The sequence below is a fragment of the Mercenaria mercenaria genome, chromosome 13 (genome assembly GCF_021730395.1).
Source record: "Mercenaria mercenaria strain notata chromosome 13, MADL_Memer_1, whole genome shotgun sequence".
NCBI lineage: Eukaryota > Metazoa > Mollusca > Bivalvia > Venerida > Veneridae > Mercenaria > Mercenaria mercenaria.
Window position 1 is genome coordinate 7403654 of NC_069373.1, and position 18300 is coordinate 7421953.

Genomic DNA, 18300 nt, shown 5'->3' on the forward strand with positions numbered 1-18300 from the left:
ACCAAATATAACCAACTCTGTGGATACAATTTACATTCATTGTGATCTTATTGATAAATTTACTTGTTGATGGTAATTTCAGTGATATTATCTATGCTTTAAGTACTGAGATCTTACAAGAGGTTATCCATTTACAAAAGAACCTCGGATAATTGGATATTCTGAAGTTAATAAAACTATGATAAATTCAATAAGAATTATATTACAGACATATTTGGTTAGAATAATTAATTTTAATGGGGTTGAAACAAGTTTAAAATTAATTTTTAAAAAAAATTTTAAATTTAAATTTTATTTTTATATAAATGAGTAAAAAAGTTTATGATAAAAATAAAGGAATATTTGTTTATGTTAATGCTCTTACAGGAGAAGAAATCATACGCGGAAGACCTGGGGTCTCCGAGGACGCAGTCCTTGGTACAGGTATCTTTGACACTTTAACGAAATTGCTTTCAAGTGCTGGAAAAAAAGCTTTGGAAACAGCAGGAAAAGCAGCACTTGAAAGTGGAACAAAAAAGGTTGGAACAGAAGTTGGAAATTTAGCTGCAGCAAAGCTTATTGGAAGCTTCACTGGAGATACTATTAAAATTGTTGAAAAATTTAAAAAGAAACCTGCTCCGGCAGTTGGCAATTTAATTGCTAAGGAATTACAAGAAAAGAATAACAGTAAAAATAATGAGGTGGATATTCATACGAGAATAAATAGAATATTGTCAGGATCGGGGAATTCAGCTCGACAAAAACGTATTAACAGATTGATTTATAAAAAATAAAATAATATATAATATATACATGTTTAGAACAAAACAATATTGTGAGAGATATGAACTAACTCATATTCAATTAGATACAGCTTTAGTATCTGTCTTGGGAAATAATGTTAAGCAACAAAAAACGGATATCAATTTACAATTAATGATAGAAGCTCATATTTTGATTGGTTTAATGGTTATTTTGAAGTAAGTTTTAAAGTTAATAAACTTGGTGATGGTGCTAGTTATGCTGGTGGAGATCAAATTGCTTTAATTAATAATGCAGCTTCATTAATTTATCAGTTAACGGTTAAACAAAATGGGAAAATTGTATATGATTGTGATAATTTATACAAAGTAATAAATGTAAAAAAATTAATTGAATTATCTAATGATTATGCAGACTCAACTGGAACAAATGAATTTATCTCTTTAGATACTTCTGCTGTTGCTGAAAGTAGGGATGACCAAGCTGGATATAATAAAGGTTTTGCTATTAGGAAGGGATTAATCCAGGGTGGTAATGAGGTAAATGCTAAGATTCCATTACATAATTATTCATTTTTTCAGGGTTTAGAAACTAATATTTTACCTCCAAGTCAAATTCAAATAATATTACAGCTGACAAATGATGATGAATTAATTTTTAGAGTTAATGCTGCTGATGCTGGTAGAGTAATTGTAACAAAATTAATTCTATGGGTTCCACGTTTGGTTTTTAATGAATTTGGACTTAATCTAATTTCTGAAAGATTTACAAAAGCAAGATGGTCATACCTTCAGGAAATGATAACACAATCAACTGATACACAACAAACTAATATAACCTTTAGAATAACGGCTGGTGTAACAAAACCACAACATGTATTTGTTTATTTACAACGACCTGATAAAAGTGATTCACAAGAACATAATCCACATTTATTAGATACATTTAAAATTAATGTAGCAAATAATAATTGCACTTTGAGCTCCTGTCGTCTTGAAGTTGGTAATGGTGTTTTTTTATCAAGAAACAGAATACACAAGTATATCAAGAATATATGACGATGTAATTAGTTATTATTATAAACAAAATGATAAGACTACTGGAAGTCTGCTAAATAGATCAAACTTTTTTAGTTTATTTGGATTTGTTCATTTTAACTTGGAATATAAAAAGGAAGTAATAACAGAAGATCCTAAGCATATTACATTAACAGTTAAGTTAAATATTCCACCAACAGCTAATATTCGTGTTTACGCAATTGTATTGTATGAAGAAACAGTTGAAATAAATACTATTGGAAATGAACTTGTTACTGTTTAAATAAAATTAAAATAAATATAAAGTATATAATGTCATCAAATTATATTGAATATAGGGTTAGTCTTACAGATGGGCAAAAGAAAAATTTAGCTAAAGCATATAATAATAAAACTCCATATAATTTTAGATTAAAACATGAACAATTACGTGGAAACTTCCCTTTACTATTAACAAAAACACAAATTAATCAAATTAAAAAAGCTGTTGCAAATAACAAGGGGTTAGAAATTACAATTTCAAAAAAACAAATGTCCAGTCAAGGTCAAAATGGTGGATTTTTAGGAGCTTTGGCTGGTTTGTTAGGAAAAACAATTCTTCCAATGGCAGCAAAAATAGCTCCAAAAATATTAGCTCCTCTGGGCATCGGTGCTTTATCAGGACTTGCCAGTACCGGTGTTAGTAAGTTACTTGGGAATGGTATGATCGGACCCAATGGGTCCTCTCTTCTCCCAGGGGGATGAATTTCAGTAGCTAATGATAAGAGAAATATGATATCACCATATCTTACACCTAATCAAAGAAAGCAACTAGTAGGAACTGGAGTGATTAAATTAACACAAAAACAGAGACAAAATGGTGGCTTTTTGGGTATGCTGGCTGCTAGTCTAGGAATACCCTTTGATTACATCTTTATTAACTGGTAAGGGAAAAGGCCGGGTATACAAATTGATTCTCAGAGAAGACCTTACAGACGATTCCCATATTAAAAAAAAAAAATAAAATTTATAAACAAACCAATTTCTAACTTTGAAATAGAACAATGGGTAAAACAATTAAAAATTAAAAACTTTAGGGGTGTATTTAGTAGAAATAATTTTATTAAAAATAAGAAATAGAAATGAATGTGGAATTATAAATTTAGATGACTCTGTTGGACCTGGAACACATTGGGTTTGTTATTTAAATATTATATATATCGACCCATTTGGACTTCCTCCACCAAAAGAGGTAATAAAATATTTAAAAAATATAAAATATAACAACGCTCAATATCAAGACAAATCCAGTGCGCTCTGTGGATATTATTGTTTATTTTTCATTAAAATGTTACAAGACAAAGTACCGTTGTACGATTTATTGTATAAAATACTAAAAGTTAACAATCAAAGAGCAAACGAACAAACAATTATAAATTATTTTGTTTAAAAAAAAATATACTTGTTGATTTTAAATTAAAAAGTTGTTTTAAAAAAATATACGTTTTAATAAAAGTAGTATAGTAAATGGGCTATCGGGTATACTTTTTAAATTTAATTAAAAAAATAATTTATGAAAATTGTTGATTTTTATAAATTATTTTTTTTAATTAAATTTAAAAAGTGCACCAGATAGCCCATTTACTATACTACTAACCGACCTTATGGAAGGTCGGTGGTTTTACCCAAGTGCCCGCTCGTGATGAAATAATGCACGGAGGGCACATGGGGTCTTTCTCCACCGACAAAGCTGGAAAGTCGCTATATGACCTAAAATTGTGTCGTTTCGACGTTAAACTAAAAAAAAATGAATCAGCAAGTCATATGGATAGGAATCTTCCTGTAACTTCCTAAAATACACATTATAAATATTTTGTTTGTTAACGGCATAGTCAATACATTTATGTTGTATTCGAATATCTGTAGTATTTAGTTTTGACTTGTTGAACAAATCCTTCTAAAAGCATTCAGTGTCTTTCAGTATTTTGGCATGTAGCAAAGGGAATGGTGGACAAGAACTGTTGCATGTCGATATCAATAAAATGTTTTGATTCATTTATTTTCTTGTTTAGTTAATCATCTCCTCATGTAGCAGTTTAATTTCGATTTCTCATGTAAAATATGTCAGTAGAACTTAAGCAAATTTTATATTACCACGGACTATATACATATGCATCACAGGCTCATTTTTCCTGTGATAATGCACATTAATTCGCCCAAAGTTTGCGTATTGTTAACTATTTCATTCTGTCTTTCATTTCTTGTGGCTTGAACTTTCAATACACATATACATTCCCGACAAACAATTCTAATGATTTTCGAAGGTGCAAGTGTTGCACAATTTATTACTTCACACGAACAGACATTGCCAAGTTTGTTATAAGTTTGCTAGGTTGACCCGTAGTCGGTCATTCTTAACACTTGTCATATCAATTTTGAATGTCCTGCTTGACATATAATTTATTCGTAACTTGTTTTATCGTCATTGTTTTCAAAACTTTTCTTCGTTGACGAGCATACATTGATAGATATTCTCATCTAAATACGTCAGGAGGATGGCAGAGATTTTAAAAGTAAATGAGCATGTACAATACTATTAAAACCCAGACTGTTTGTTTTTGTTTTTGTTTTTTTGTATCTCTCAAAAATGCCTCAATCAATAATGGTAAACTTTCATTTGCAAAACTTCAATTGCACACTAGATAACCGGCTATCCTGACGCCCGCTGGACAAAAAAAACCGCTGGAAATGTAACCCAGATGTAAATGGTAGGTAAAGTTTTTCATTTATTTCTATAGAAACGAAGACAATTCTTGCAAATCAACTGGACAAAACCAGTTTTGTCAAGGAATGAGCAAAAATCCGAAGTTTTGCGCAAACTGTTTTGTTTATGAGCAACCTGTGAACAATTTTATCATCTGATTTAACAGATGTGTCCTTTAGGAACACCTGTGTGAAGTTTCCATTCTAAAAATGAAAACAACCGCGCGCTTCCGTAGAAGTTTGACTCGGAAAAAGCTTGTTTTGTGTTTTTTAAGAATTATACATAAATGACTCTTTTATAATCCTGCAAAGTTGTATTGGAAACTATCGTATCATTTCGAAGGTATATCAGGTGTAGCTATGAAAAGCGAACAAAAACAAGAAATTAGAGCTTACATTAAAGTACGCTGTCCTTAAGAAATGTGTGAACTGTGACCTGAAGCACTTGGGAGTATTTTTCACTTACTTTAACACGCCATGTACCCGGATAATCTTAACTCTGTTCAGCGACCCTAACTCAGTGCCAACATGGCGGATGTAAAGCCGATACAACTTTGTTTTCTGTGTAATTACGATGTATAAAGGAATTTTCTGTTGTTATATCTCTCTCCATTGATCACGTATATATTTATTTCAAAATGTATCATGTTAAATATATCAATCCTTGTGTTTTCAGGTGGAAAAATTACGAACAAGGCAACTTTTTCAATGAAAACTTTTACAAAAAATCTTTAAAAATACTTCTATGCTTTTGATGCCTCGACTATTTTGTTGTTTGAAAGCAAAGATATACTGCTTTATATGCCCGTTTACACTGTGTTGTTAACCCACTACATGTTGACACAATACATGTTCAAATGTACTGACAGCGAGAAAAGGGATAAAAACCTAACTTTGATTTGATAAATACCGAATTCAGTTTACATGAGGAATGGATAAAAACCTAACTTACACGAAATTGCGTGACGGATAAACACCTAACTGACTAATATTCTATAGAAATGAATGAGTTGACATGTACATGGTCTGATTATTGTAAACATTACTTTATAAGCGGTATTGTCTTCAAACTTTATCATTAATTTTACAAGATGTTATATGTATGCCCAGTACAGTCAAATATTTTTTCATAATTTTAATATTATGCAAATAGCAATGTTTGGAAAAATCTTGACAAACCCTCAAAAATAACTCAGTATAAATGTCAAAATTATTATATTTATATAAGAAATTATTTAATACCACCGATGTTCGAAGTTCTGTAGTCCCCAACCCTCTCTCCCTCCATCTCTCTCTCACACACACACACACACACACACACACGCACGCACGCACATACACACACACAGTTTCGGAAGGATTGTGTTTGTTTCAAATCTTGTATATCGTATAGTGTTTAGATTTTTATAGAGGTGCTAATGGAATATTTTTGATATTGTTTAAATTGGATTAGATTTATGATTAATTATTAAATATGATATTTTTCAGACGGTAAATAGGGAAGAAAAGTGTGTGTGTGTGTGTGTGTGTGTGTGTGTGTGTGTGTGGTGGGGGGAGTGATGCATGGACTGACGGGAGAGGGGTGTGGGTATCCTTACACTTTTCACTTGTTCACGGACACTTAAAAATCCACTTGTCCATAGTCAAATTTCACTTGCTCTGATTTGTAATATTAAACCTTCATGAAAGCGCAAATAGACTGGAGATCGAGTTCTTTATTTAGAACAATAAAATAGAAAAAGCATATCACAGTAACTGTGGTAAAAAATAAGCTGTTGAAATATTTGCCTTTTAACGTTTATAAAGTCTGAAATCGCGTAAGCAGTGTTCGGGATCTTTTGGGGTCATGCCAGAAACACTGCCACGCAATGGTGCAAAAGCCAGATGAATTCAGAGAAAGACTCTTAAAACGTTCCGACTTATTGTAGTCATACTTGCGACCTTTGTGTGCTTTGATTTTATTAGGCTGACTACTGGCTCAAATATTTCCTTTGACAGTGACTTATTGTCTCAGCAGTTGGATTCTACTTACAAACTTGTCATAATACTTTTTTTAAGTTGTTTACGTTTCTGATGTCTTTAAATGTCCTCCTTTTAGTTCTCTATGTGAAACCCTTGTTTTCCTTTTTAGTTTTAGTTACAGAATGCTATATGCTGATGATGCAAATATTTTTCTTCAGCTACTTTAAGTAGTTCTTATGTTCCTTTAGCATGTATATGATTTCTTCTTTTATGTTGTTTTTTTAATGCATGTTTGTAAATGTGACTCTTCTTTTTTTGTGTAGTGTCAGCTAATCTTTTTTTATGTTGCTTTAATGTGCTAAATCTGTATGTGTTAAGTTACTTTTTCCTTGTATTTGCAAGTACCTATGTGCTATTTTGTTTTAATCATGCTCTGTAACATGTATGTGATAATTTATTATTTGTTTCTTATCTACTTAGAGCCAGATGCTTTATTTGCTTAAATGTGCTTTAACATATTTGCATTTTATTACAGCTGTTTTACTTATGTTGAGCTTATTTACATGTGTTTGTCGGAAAATTAAGCTAGTGTTATATGTTTATACTCATCCGACGTTAAATAAATCTTCTTGTATCTAAATCTTCTCTGATATTTTATCATAGTCACCGAGTTACAGTGTGCGCGAGACCTAGTCAAAGACCCATTACCTTTATCACCTCCATACACTTGAAGCAAAAACACAATCTAAATGTATATTTTATGTTTTCTCATTTTATACCTGAAAAAGTATGCTTGTCGCGGACACACAGAATGAAAAATGCACTTGTCCGCCGGCAAAAAATCACGAGTCGGATAAGTTGGACATAGGAATCCCACATCCCTGCAGGGATGGGTAGATCAAAGAACTTCGAGCATCAACAGTCCATAAAAAAGCACAGAGGAACAGCCGTTTTCGTTTGGTTAGGTGTTTATCCATTCTAAGTTGTATTTATCCCGCACTGTTTCCTATACCAGTTAGGAATTATCCCCAAATTTAAACCTACCATAATCAATACAATTTTTAAGCTATAAAAATCAAATTTCAACTTTTGATACTGTTAAACATTGTCAAAGAGATATTTATGGAACTAATACATTTAATAAGTAAGGTCTTACTGCAATTTCTGGTACTTTAAAACAGTTTGAAACATAAAACATGTTCATTTTGAAGACTTTTTTGAGTACATTTTAATGAATTCCGGCCACAATGTGACATTTCGATTGCAATATTTAGTACACAAAACATGTTATCAATACAGGATATTATGACTATCAAAAGTTTTACGCTAACATTGCATACTCACATAAAAACACGAAAAAAGACAAGGAAATTAACTACATACATCGTCTTTCTGACAGCCATGTTGGCACTGAGTTAGGGTCGTTGAACAGAGTTAAGATTATCCGGGTACATGGCGTGTTTAAGACCATGTCAAGGGGAGACTACTCTGAAGCGTTCGCCTCTTGGATTTCTCTGCGTTGAAACTTTGAAGGCCCGGATAAACTAAATTAATTTACTATGAAGTCTGTACACAGATTGTGTACCATATTTACGGCAAAATTGTTATTATTTAAGACTGGCCCTCAAAGTAATTTGACAGAAATTGTTTTCTGGAGGTTTTCTGAAATCATTAATTAGAGTTCAAAATAATCTAACAAAAATGGTCTGTTATATGTAAAATCTGATTAATGCATTAAATTCATTGAATTAAAATCAAAGATCGGAATTAAAAATATTTTGATTCTAATGATCAAGCTTAACTGAAATTGATCCTTGAAAATCTAAACAAATGGTCGTTATGGGTGAGATCTGCTTTTCATATTTACTAACAGTAAAGTTTTCAAAAATCTCTGAAATTCAAAATAATATGTTTTAGAAATAATCATCTGGTGACCTTCTGCAAGTATTGCTCAAATAAATTGGATACCGAACATAATTGAGCCGTGCCATGAGAAAACCAACATAGTGGGTTTGCGACCAGCATGGATCCAGACCAGCCTGCGCATCCGCGCAGTCTGGTCAGGCTCCATGCTGTTCGCTTTTAAAGCCTATTGGAATTGGAGAAACTGTTAGCGAACAGCATGGAGCCTGACCAGACTGCGCGGATGCGCAGGCTGGTCTGGATCCATGCTGGTCGCAATCTGACTAAAGTACATCTCCTATTACGCTACGCATAGGATCTGACAACGACCTATTGATGGCCTCGTTCTGACAACCCTTCCGCTAGCCAATCAAAAGTTAACTTACAACATTCTGCAAGCTTTAAAATGCCTTGATATTTGATATTAACAATTTTCATGTAAAAAAATGTCAGATAGCCGTTTAGCTCAGTCGGTAGCGCACTTGCTTTGTATGCGAGAGGTCCCGGGTTCGAGCCCTGGATTAACTGCAAATTTTTCTTACTCTTTAACATTCGAACAAGTTGTCTGATTGGTTCAAACAAAAATAGATTTGCCAAAATAAAAATAGCAATCTTGGAAATCCAAAATATACAGAAGACGAATGTGAATGGGTCGTTCTCAGATCTTCGTTTAGAAGATCAAGTACTTTAGTCAGATTGTGCTGGTCGCAAACCCACTATGTTGGTTTTCCCATGGCACGGCTCATATGATAAAAAACCGGATAAGATCTCAATGTACTTGCATCACCCTCAACCACAACATTTTTACCCTAGTCTCCACATATAATCTATTTTCAAAGACCTTTTAATCTTTTAAGTTTTAATGATTCATGGAGATAAATGGTTTGTTTTCATTGCAATCGTAAATTAGCAGTCAAATATGAAATTAAGGTCAAGAAGGCGTATTTCTTTGCGTTCTAAACGTTGACGGTAAACAGCTTGTATGCTAAAGATTTCAATTCCCATCCAGCTTTTCGTCATATTTAAAAAATTAGATATCTACTTGTAGGTCAGAAAAGGAATGGGTATAACTACTGCCTGCTTTAAATATATTTCCTGATATATTCTTTTCCATCAAAGATAGAATGATCGCCTTGGAGCCAAAAAAAAACAACATACATTTATTTATGTTAGAGTAAAAAATCATATCTAACTCTTGGATAAAAAATTTCCGCAGTTTTTATCAGTATGTGTATTTTTTTAATAACGTGATAACGCAAGAATTATAGCTGGATAGCCGCTTAATCGCAGTCATTTTCAACTTAAGCTTGAAACAAAACCGGGTGATATTAATGAACTGAAGTATAAAATATGAAAGATCGGCGCCGTTTCCAAACTTTTACGTAAAATTTAGAGCCCGGGTCTCTCGAAACATGATCGCTCAGAGCCTGCATGTTTTAAAACGGCACTATAAATAAATAAATAAATAAATAATAAACATAAAAAGTAATATAAATAAACAGGAGAGGGTAGTGATAACAACGAGCTTTCGCCTTTTGATAATTAATTGCTAACTTCATGTTTTATTTTAATCATATATGATGGCTCTTTGTTTCATACATAACACAATACAAGCATATCGTGTCCCCACCCTTAATGTCGGACTGAATGGCATACTGGTTGAGCGTTCGCCCATCAATCGAGCGGTCACAGATTTGGTTTCCGGTGCAGTCACTCTATCCGTGACTACAATTTTTCAATGGAACAGTTGCAAGTTACTGTGGGAAAAGTGTTTAGTTCTTTTAAAAAATAAAATGTTGACGAAAACGGGCGTAAAACCCAAAAACAAACAAGAAAAATACCCGGCTAATTCTGACTTGTAAGTTTGTCGAAATATATCTTAAACGACATGAAGTTAATATCACACGTTAAAAGTGTACGGACATAAAATAAATAAGTTATTGCACTTTTGCTTTTGATAACCATCAATTGTGTTGGGTTTACGCCGTTTCCGTCAACAATCATGTCACGGCGGTCTGCTTACATAACCTGTCTTTACAGTTTCTAACCAGCAGGCACTTTCCGTAAGAAATTGACAACTTTCCCACTTAACGGAACGCTGTATCTAGTCGGACTCGAAGAAACATCTCCGGATTCTGGGGAAAATTGTATCTAACTATACTTGGCGTCATTGAAAAGTTACCACTTAACTAATATATACCTATTTACTATTTTATACAATATCGACGTCACTTTTCCATGGCCTGTGCGCGCTCTTTTACTCATAGATCCTGTCCGATCATGTCTCCTAACCCATTTCATGACTGTCAGGTGAGAACAGCACATACGACGTGCAATTTCACGACATGAAAGTTCGGCGTCAACCATGCCAATGGCCTGATGGCGTTGATCGTGCCTTAAACGTGGCATTCTTAGCAAGGATATTCTGGGTATTTTAACGTATTCCTTTTAGTCTGTCGACTAACTTTCAAGTGCGCTGAATAATTTGTGATAGAAAATTCGTACATGTCGACATTGCTGGAAAAAGCCATTTTGCACATACAGCCCGTGCCTCAAATGGAGTTAATCGAAGTTGACAAATCTTTACACCAGTGACGCCTCAGCTGCGTCGAAAATGTAGTCGTGTTATGCTTTTAACACAGTCCAATGCGATTTTTAAAATATAAGGGCCATTAGGGTGGTAACTTTTCAGTGACGCTGAGTATATTTATGAAACAGTTGAAACGGATTGAAAGCAATTGATGATACAACACGCCGTTTAATAAAGGCTGCAAACAAATCCTACAAGCAGACAATGTGAACTTGGTTGAAAAACACGGGGGAAAAAATTCCCAAATTTCATAACATCGTAGCGTAAAAATGAACTCGGCAGTCAAGGACTTTATAAAATCTTATTTTATTCAAATACATTTCAGGAAGATTTTCAGAAAGTTATTTTTAAAAAATCTATGGAGGAGAGAACGAGCAGTAAAATGTTTAGTAAGAAGTATCTTTTTTTTTTCATAACGCTTTCTTGTGTGTAACATGCATTCATGTATATAAGTGTGGCAATAAAAATTGGAAAGAAATCGGAAAATGGCTTAAAAAAAATAGAATACGCTTAAAATGAAATTTATTTTGTTGTAAACTTTTTTTGTGATTAACTTTTTTTCACTAAAATACAAACAGTTCTTTGTGAAATTTTGATGCATAAAATCTGCGCGTGAAAATGAGGGTAGGGGGAAATTTAAGACAATACAGTGAGCTGAGAGCTAAATCTACGAAAGACCGGTACCGACGCAAAGAAACCGCCGATATAGCAGATTTCGCAGAGTCCGCCGATATAGCAGATTTCGCAAAGAGTCCGCCGATATGGGATATGTACCGTGTTTATGTTCTATAATTATTCCAATATCAAAAACCGTCCGATCTCTTCAGTGAGAAATAAAACAAGCATTTTTTACTATACTGACGAGATAAAGAAACGCCTCATTGAAATTTGGCGTTATTTTTTTCCAAACGCTTTTAATTGTTGTGAAATGTAGTAAATCTACATGTACACAGACCGACAAACACAGTGAACAAAAACTCGCGCGATTTCATTCAGCCATTTGTTCCTTTCATGTACCTGGTCATGATTTCCTCGTGCAGTCCGTGCATGTAAACCATGTGGTTTGATTGAACGATTTTTGCACATGTACATGTGTAATACGACACACAACCATATTTTCAGCTATTCTCTGAAAAAAACACAAGTTTTCGTAATGCCGAGGCTGAATTCTGAAGAGAGGGCTCAGGTTTGGCTATGCTTGAATGTGGGCGAACGCAGGAACAAGTTGCTAGACGTTTTAACGTCTCTCGTTCGACAATTGTGCGTCTTATTCGACGTGTTAGAGACACGGGAACGTCTATCGATAGACCACGTTCAGGTAGACCGCGTGTAACGTCAATACGACAGGATAATTATATACGTCAACGTCATTTACGTGACAGATTTGTGACGGCGCAATCTACGTCACGTATAGTTGTAGGTAACCGTGGACGTCCAATTAGTCGACATACAGTGAGAAATCGACTCAGAGAACGCGGAATTACCTGTCGTAGGCCCTACCGCGGTCTAATTCTAACGTTACGCCACCGTCAACAACGTCTTATTTGGGCCCGCAACCGTCGCGGCCAGCGTTGGCAGAACGTAGTGTTCAGTGACGAGTCGCGTTTCAACTTGTGGAACGCCGACGGATGTATCCGTGTCTATAGACGACGCCATGAACGCTACGCAAACAATTGCGTTTTGGAGCACAATCGTTACGGTGGAGGTGGAGTAATGGTGTGGGCAGCAATCAACCATAGGTTTAAGTCCCAACTCGTCGTTTGCCAAGGTAATCTCACAGCCAGGCGTTACATCGACCAGATATTACATCATGTAGTTGTCCCTTTATTCCGTCAACGTCAAGGATTAGTCTATCAGCACGACAACGCGCGACCTCACGTTGCACGCGTCACCAGGGACTTTCTACAGGCTAGAAACATTAATGTTTTACCTTGGCCGGCGTGTTCACCGGACTGCAATCCGATTGAACACGCGTGGGATTATCTCGGACGGCAGTTACGCCAACGTCAACCCCAGCCAGCAAACGTCCGGGAACTCGTAGCAGCGCTGCACCAGGAGTGGACCAGAATCCCACGGTATCTGTTACGCAACTGGTGCGGCTCTATGAGGCGTCGCTTTGCTGCTGTGGTTGCTAGCAGAGGTGGCCACACGCGCTACTGATTTTTCTAATGCAATTTCTCCGACCGGGCTATTAAAATTCAAGATTTAAGCATAATGCGACAATGAAATGATTTCTTATTGACCATAAATTCTTCTAAAGCATCTAATTTGCGAATGGAATTGTTCTTTTTTAATTTTGAATCACGGTTAACGAAAAATTGTATACCGAGTTTGAATGCGGCGTTTCTTTATCTCGTCAGTGTATTTGTTTACACTTCAACCATGTGAAATTAAAGGTATGTACTATCACGAGACCCCCGTGCATTTTGAACCTCGTGATGAATAAACTGAATTTACTTAAAAGTATGGTGTCTCGGTTCAGCCAGTTATCTGTTGACATTATGATATTATGCATGTGTACGAATATTTCAAAGTTTATATTTAGGTATAGGTCCATTTTTCGTAGAAAAAAAAGTTCGAACGTCATCAAATCATAGAAAGAAAGCATTGTTTTATATGAAACTTTAACAGCATATAAAACAATTATATCATTATACAAAACCATTGTCAATTTATTCTTGTATGAATTGAATTCCGGAAAAAGACTGCATGAAGGGGTCATACTTCTGGATAGTTCAGCACCTTTAAAAACTCACCATTTTGAAAAAGTTGTTACATGTCTTCGTTTTGATGCATTTGCAACATCGTGCGAATGTTTAAACTTTACATAACTAGGTAAAACATCGTTTTTGACAATTGTTTAAATTTATTTCTTTACAAATGGCATTCTTATTCAAAGGGGGGGGGGGATTGGACAGATAAGTTGTGCGTCAAGATGCTGTTCGTTTTCTAAAAAAATCTATTATTTTATGATATACTGCTAAACCTTAACGACGATAGAAAACAAGTGTGCGCTCGGCAAATAGCAAGTCTAAATATTTTCAGGTGTATACTGAACACTGTAAAGTCTGTGTCCATTTCTATGCCGGAATTGCAATACACATTTTTTATCAGTTTAAATCTACGAAAGTGTGAAAAATATCATTCTTTGACGAAGAACCAAGATACAGAAAAGGATACTTCTGATTTTATGCATCAGGTTTTCGCGCGAAAAGTTCAACCGATTGCACTTTATATGTTTCGTAGTTATCTACAATTGTATACAAACTGTATTACCTCCTAACATATTTGGTTGTACATTTTTTTCTGCGATTTATACTCACTGTTTTTGAAAACATCCTGTATAAATTTTCATATTGTATAAAAACTCGATAGATCAAAATTGGTTAGTTTACGACGCATGAAACCACTATCCACATCTAACTTGTCCCGGACCAGTATGCGGAAATACTGTGACCCAATGTTTCAAGATTGTCTAAAAATATTTGCATATATCGTGATAACGCAAATATTTTGATTGTTTTTATATTAATAAATATACAATCACTTATGTGTGAGAAAGTTACGGTAAGTAATTTCGGTAGTTACCGCAGGAAGTGCCGAAAATTCCACCAAATTTTCCATGAGATAAGCAGCGCGTAAGTACACAAAATCAAGTATAATGAATTAAACCTTTCTTATACTTGCACCATCTTTGAAACGAATTTTGGATCGTTGCCAAATCTTGTTCACATTATGTCTAAGACTTGTCTTACAATTTAGGCAGTTTGGTACACCATACATGGAAAAATCATTGTCCGCACATTGCACATGTTGCACTACTTTTATCTGTTTATGTTTGATGAAAATAGCAACATGTACAAATGTATTTTCGTTTTAATACATGAAGTGGTCAGATTTGAAAACAGATTTTGTAATAAGTTTAGTTCTGTTCAGTAAGACAATTCTCCTATGCACTAACCAAAAATTTGGAAAAATACAGATAAAATATCTGCTTTGTTTATTTCCAAATTTAGGTATTACTTTTTATACAGCTACTTTCAGTTCAGATCTTGCAAACTGAGCTGTTTTGTGCTATGGAACAGTTGCATTTAAAAGCTTTTGTTCACTATATTTTCACACCGCAAATGAAGGCCAATCTAAATTCAAGATGGCGGAAGTACCTTAAGCGATAGGACGAATATTCTACTTGTTGAATGAAAAGGATTTTCCTCACTAATTCAGACAAGCTATGTTGGGTGAAAAACAAACATTTACACTTTAAAGAAAATATTCACGCGTGTTTATGTTAACTATTAAAAGGTACATACCATTTAGCGCTAAAGAAAGTCCACATGCAATTTAGGAACGTGCTGAATGTGTATATCTGCATGTAGTTCTCGTGTGGCTATCGGTGTGTAACATTATCGTACATGTATTTATTTTTATACATCGATATTCAAGAAATTAGAAGTGTTAAAGACCTAACAATACCAAGTGGTCTACTTTTTCCTCTCACATGAACTTGGTGCAAATAATCATGCATACTACTATATTAATTGAATAATATACTTTAGGCATTAAATACATTGTCTTAGCCTTATATCTGTTACTGTCAAATTGTAACTAGATACTTGTTATTTCTCATTTCTCCTTACAAAAAATGTTAAATTACCATCATGGAAATACAAAAGATTACAGTTATTTCGTGGTGTGTCTTTAAGGTAACTTGACAACAGCCACTACTGACCTTGACATTTTATAGGATATATAACTCTCAAATTATACTAAGTATTTAGAATTGAAGCTCAAACAAGAGCTGGCACTATTAGTGACAAACGCCCCCGAAGTGTACCCAAAAATGATACAGATGTCTGCGCAAAATATGCCAGAATAGTTTAGGTATGACTCATTTTGCGACCAGATTAAACAAATTCTCCGAAGGTAACCTTGACCTTGGAGCTAGGGTCTGGGTTTTGAGCATGACACACCAGCTTATCATAGGGAAGAATTGTGACAAGTAATTTCTGATGAATGGTTATTGACCGAACAAGAAAGATACAATGCTATGTCTAAGTGTGTCTTTGACCTTGAAGCTATGAGTCTTGGGCTTGTGTCTGACAAGTCATTTCAATATAGGGAACGCTTATGCCATGTAATTTTAAAATCTTTTAACCGATGAAATTATGGAACGGACAAGAAACCCACCATGTAAACTGTTAACCTCTAAATGTGACCCTGACCTTAGAGCTTTCTCGTTATGGGGAATATTTATGCCAAGTAATTTCGAAATTCCTTGATGAATGACAGAGTTACGAACCGGACATGAAACAGACCCTATTAAACTTTGACTTGACTTCTAAGTGTAAACTTGATCTTGGAGCTAGGGGTCTGGGTCTTGAGCGTAACACATTGCCTCATTATGGTAAACATTTATGCCAAGTTGTTTCAAAATCCCTTCATGGATAACAGAGTTATATACCGGACACGAAAGAGATCTTATTAACCTATGACTTTTAAAAATGACCTTTACCTTGGAGCAAGGGGTCTGGGTCTTGTTAACCTCTAAATGTGACCCTGACCTTAGAGCTAGGTCTGTTTGTTATGCATGACACGATTTCTCGTTATGGGGAATATTTATGCCAAGTATTTTCGAAATTCCTTGATGAATGGCAAAGTTACGAACCGGACACGAAACAGACCCTATTAACGTTTGACTTGAAGTGTGACCTTGACCTTGTAGCTAGGGGTCTGAGTATTACACATGGAACGTCGTCTCATTAAGGTTAATATTTTTGCAAAACTATTTCAAAATTCCATCATGGGTGGCAGAGTTACAGCCCGGATAAGAGTTACAAAGTTACGGCCGGACGGACGGACGGACAAGGCGGAAAAGGCGATTTTAATATGCCCACCTTCGAGGCATAAAAATCAAAGAACATACTGTAGTGTTATTTGCTGAAACATCGTTAAAAGATGTAAGGATGAAATGTAAATGTAAATATGATTAAACTAAGGATGTTATTGATAAATGAAACCTAAAATTATCAACTGCTTTTGTAAAATTTTTGAAATAGATATATACTTAATAACTTAATAACATAATATTAACAAAATCTGAAAAGTAGATCCCTCGGAAGCACTGATGACAAGGCTTATAGTGAATATTGCAGACTCGATTTGATTGAGACCGCATTAGCTGTAGTTGGCTAATTTTTACACTAGTCATCAGTGTACATGTATCTAGATATGAGAAAACTGGCAGCATATACCTTTAAAGCCTTTGAAAAGAGAAGAAATCTGTCATTCTGATTCATGTCCGTTTTTGTTAAAATGAATCTTTCCAATATAGTCTATTACTGCCTAGAAGCAACAGTCTCTCCCGCTTATTTATTCACATGTTTGCTTATATAAGCGTTTAAAAATTGTGTATACTGTTTTGTTTAGTTATAGGGATATATGTTAATAATTATCTGCATGTATATGAGATATTATATGTACATTGTATGTTCATGGGCCATAAATGGCTTACAACGAAATAAAGATAAAGATGACTAAAGATGACTATTTTGCAACCATGCTTTGCATGGAATGTCACGAATCATAGGGATAGACGGGATGTATTCATCACTACAACCCGGCAAACTGTAGGAAATCTAAAGTGGTATAGGTATCGCACAGTAATAAGGTAGCATGGTACACTTCGAAATATGGCCCCCGTCAATATTTATAATAATTAGAACTTCGTGATTTTGGATGTCTGTAAGTTCAGGTGAGAGATAATGATTGTTAATTCTTTAGAAAATTTATACAGCCGATACATGTAAAATTCTGATGTCAGATGTAAAACTATCTGCTGCCTGGCTTGGTATGAATCAATAAGACACTTTTACACGGAAAAATTCAAATCACGGAAGGGTTCTGTGCTTGTTGATTGATACTCGGGAACATTTTCGCTGTTTTGTGGAGAAAAAAACGAGCTGGATGGGCCCCCATTCCGTTTATATCCTGAAGTTCAGTAGGGACTATTAAATTGAGAAATGCAATAAAATTGGGCATTGTTCTTGAAGCGGGATCATTGCAGGCTGTTCAGAAAGTGCAAAATTGATGATTTTGGCATGCTATTTTTAATGGATGGTGTAAAACCTTCGTCTTGATAACTTTCTTTATTCTTGTATGAGAATCCTGATCTTGCCATTAATTAAAAGCACAAAGCATGCACGCGGTTAATAAAATGGCCACCCTGATTCTGCTCATAAGGGAAGTGCAGTATTGCGACTGGCTTCATGTAACATTGTCCGTGCCTAAAATTTTCGAATCTAAGTGTACCCTGCTACCTAAGGCGTT

At 34.6% G+C, this 18300-nt stretch overlaps 1 protein-coding gene across 1 annotated transcript in view; it reads right to left on the bottom strand.

The window, feature by feature from the left end:
- The window catches only part of LOC123529237 (uncharacterized), a 38940-nt gene extending 23570 nt beyond the window's left edge, over positions 1–15370 (bottom strand). The window contains exon 1 of the mRNA XM_045309472.2: positions 15285–15370. Coding sequence (XP_045165407.2) covers positions 15285–15287 — 3 coding nt within the window. The 5' untranslated portion in view covers positions 15288–15370. The remainder of the gene's footprint in view (positions 1–15284) is intronic.
- Positions 15371–18300: the final 2930 nt, after the last annotated feature.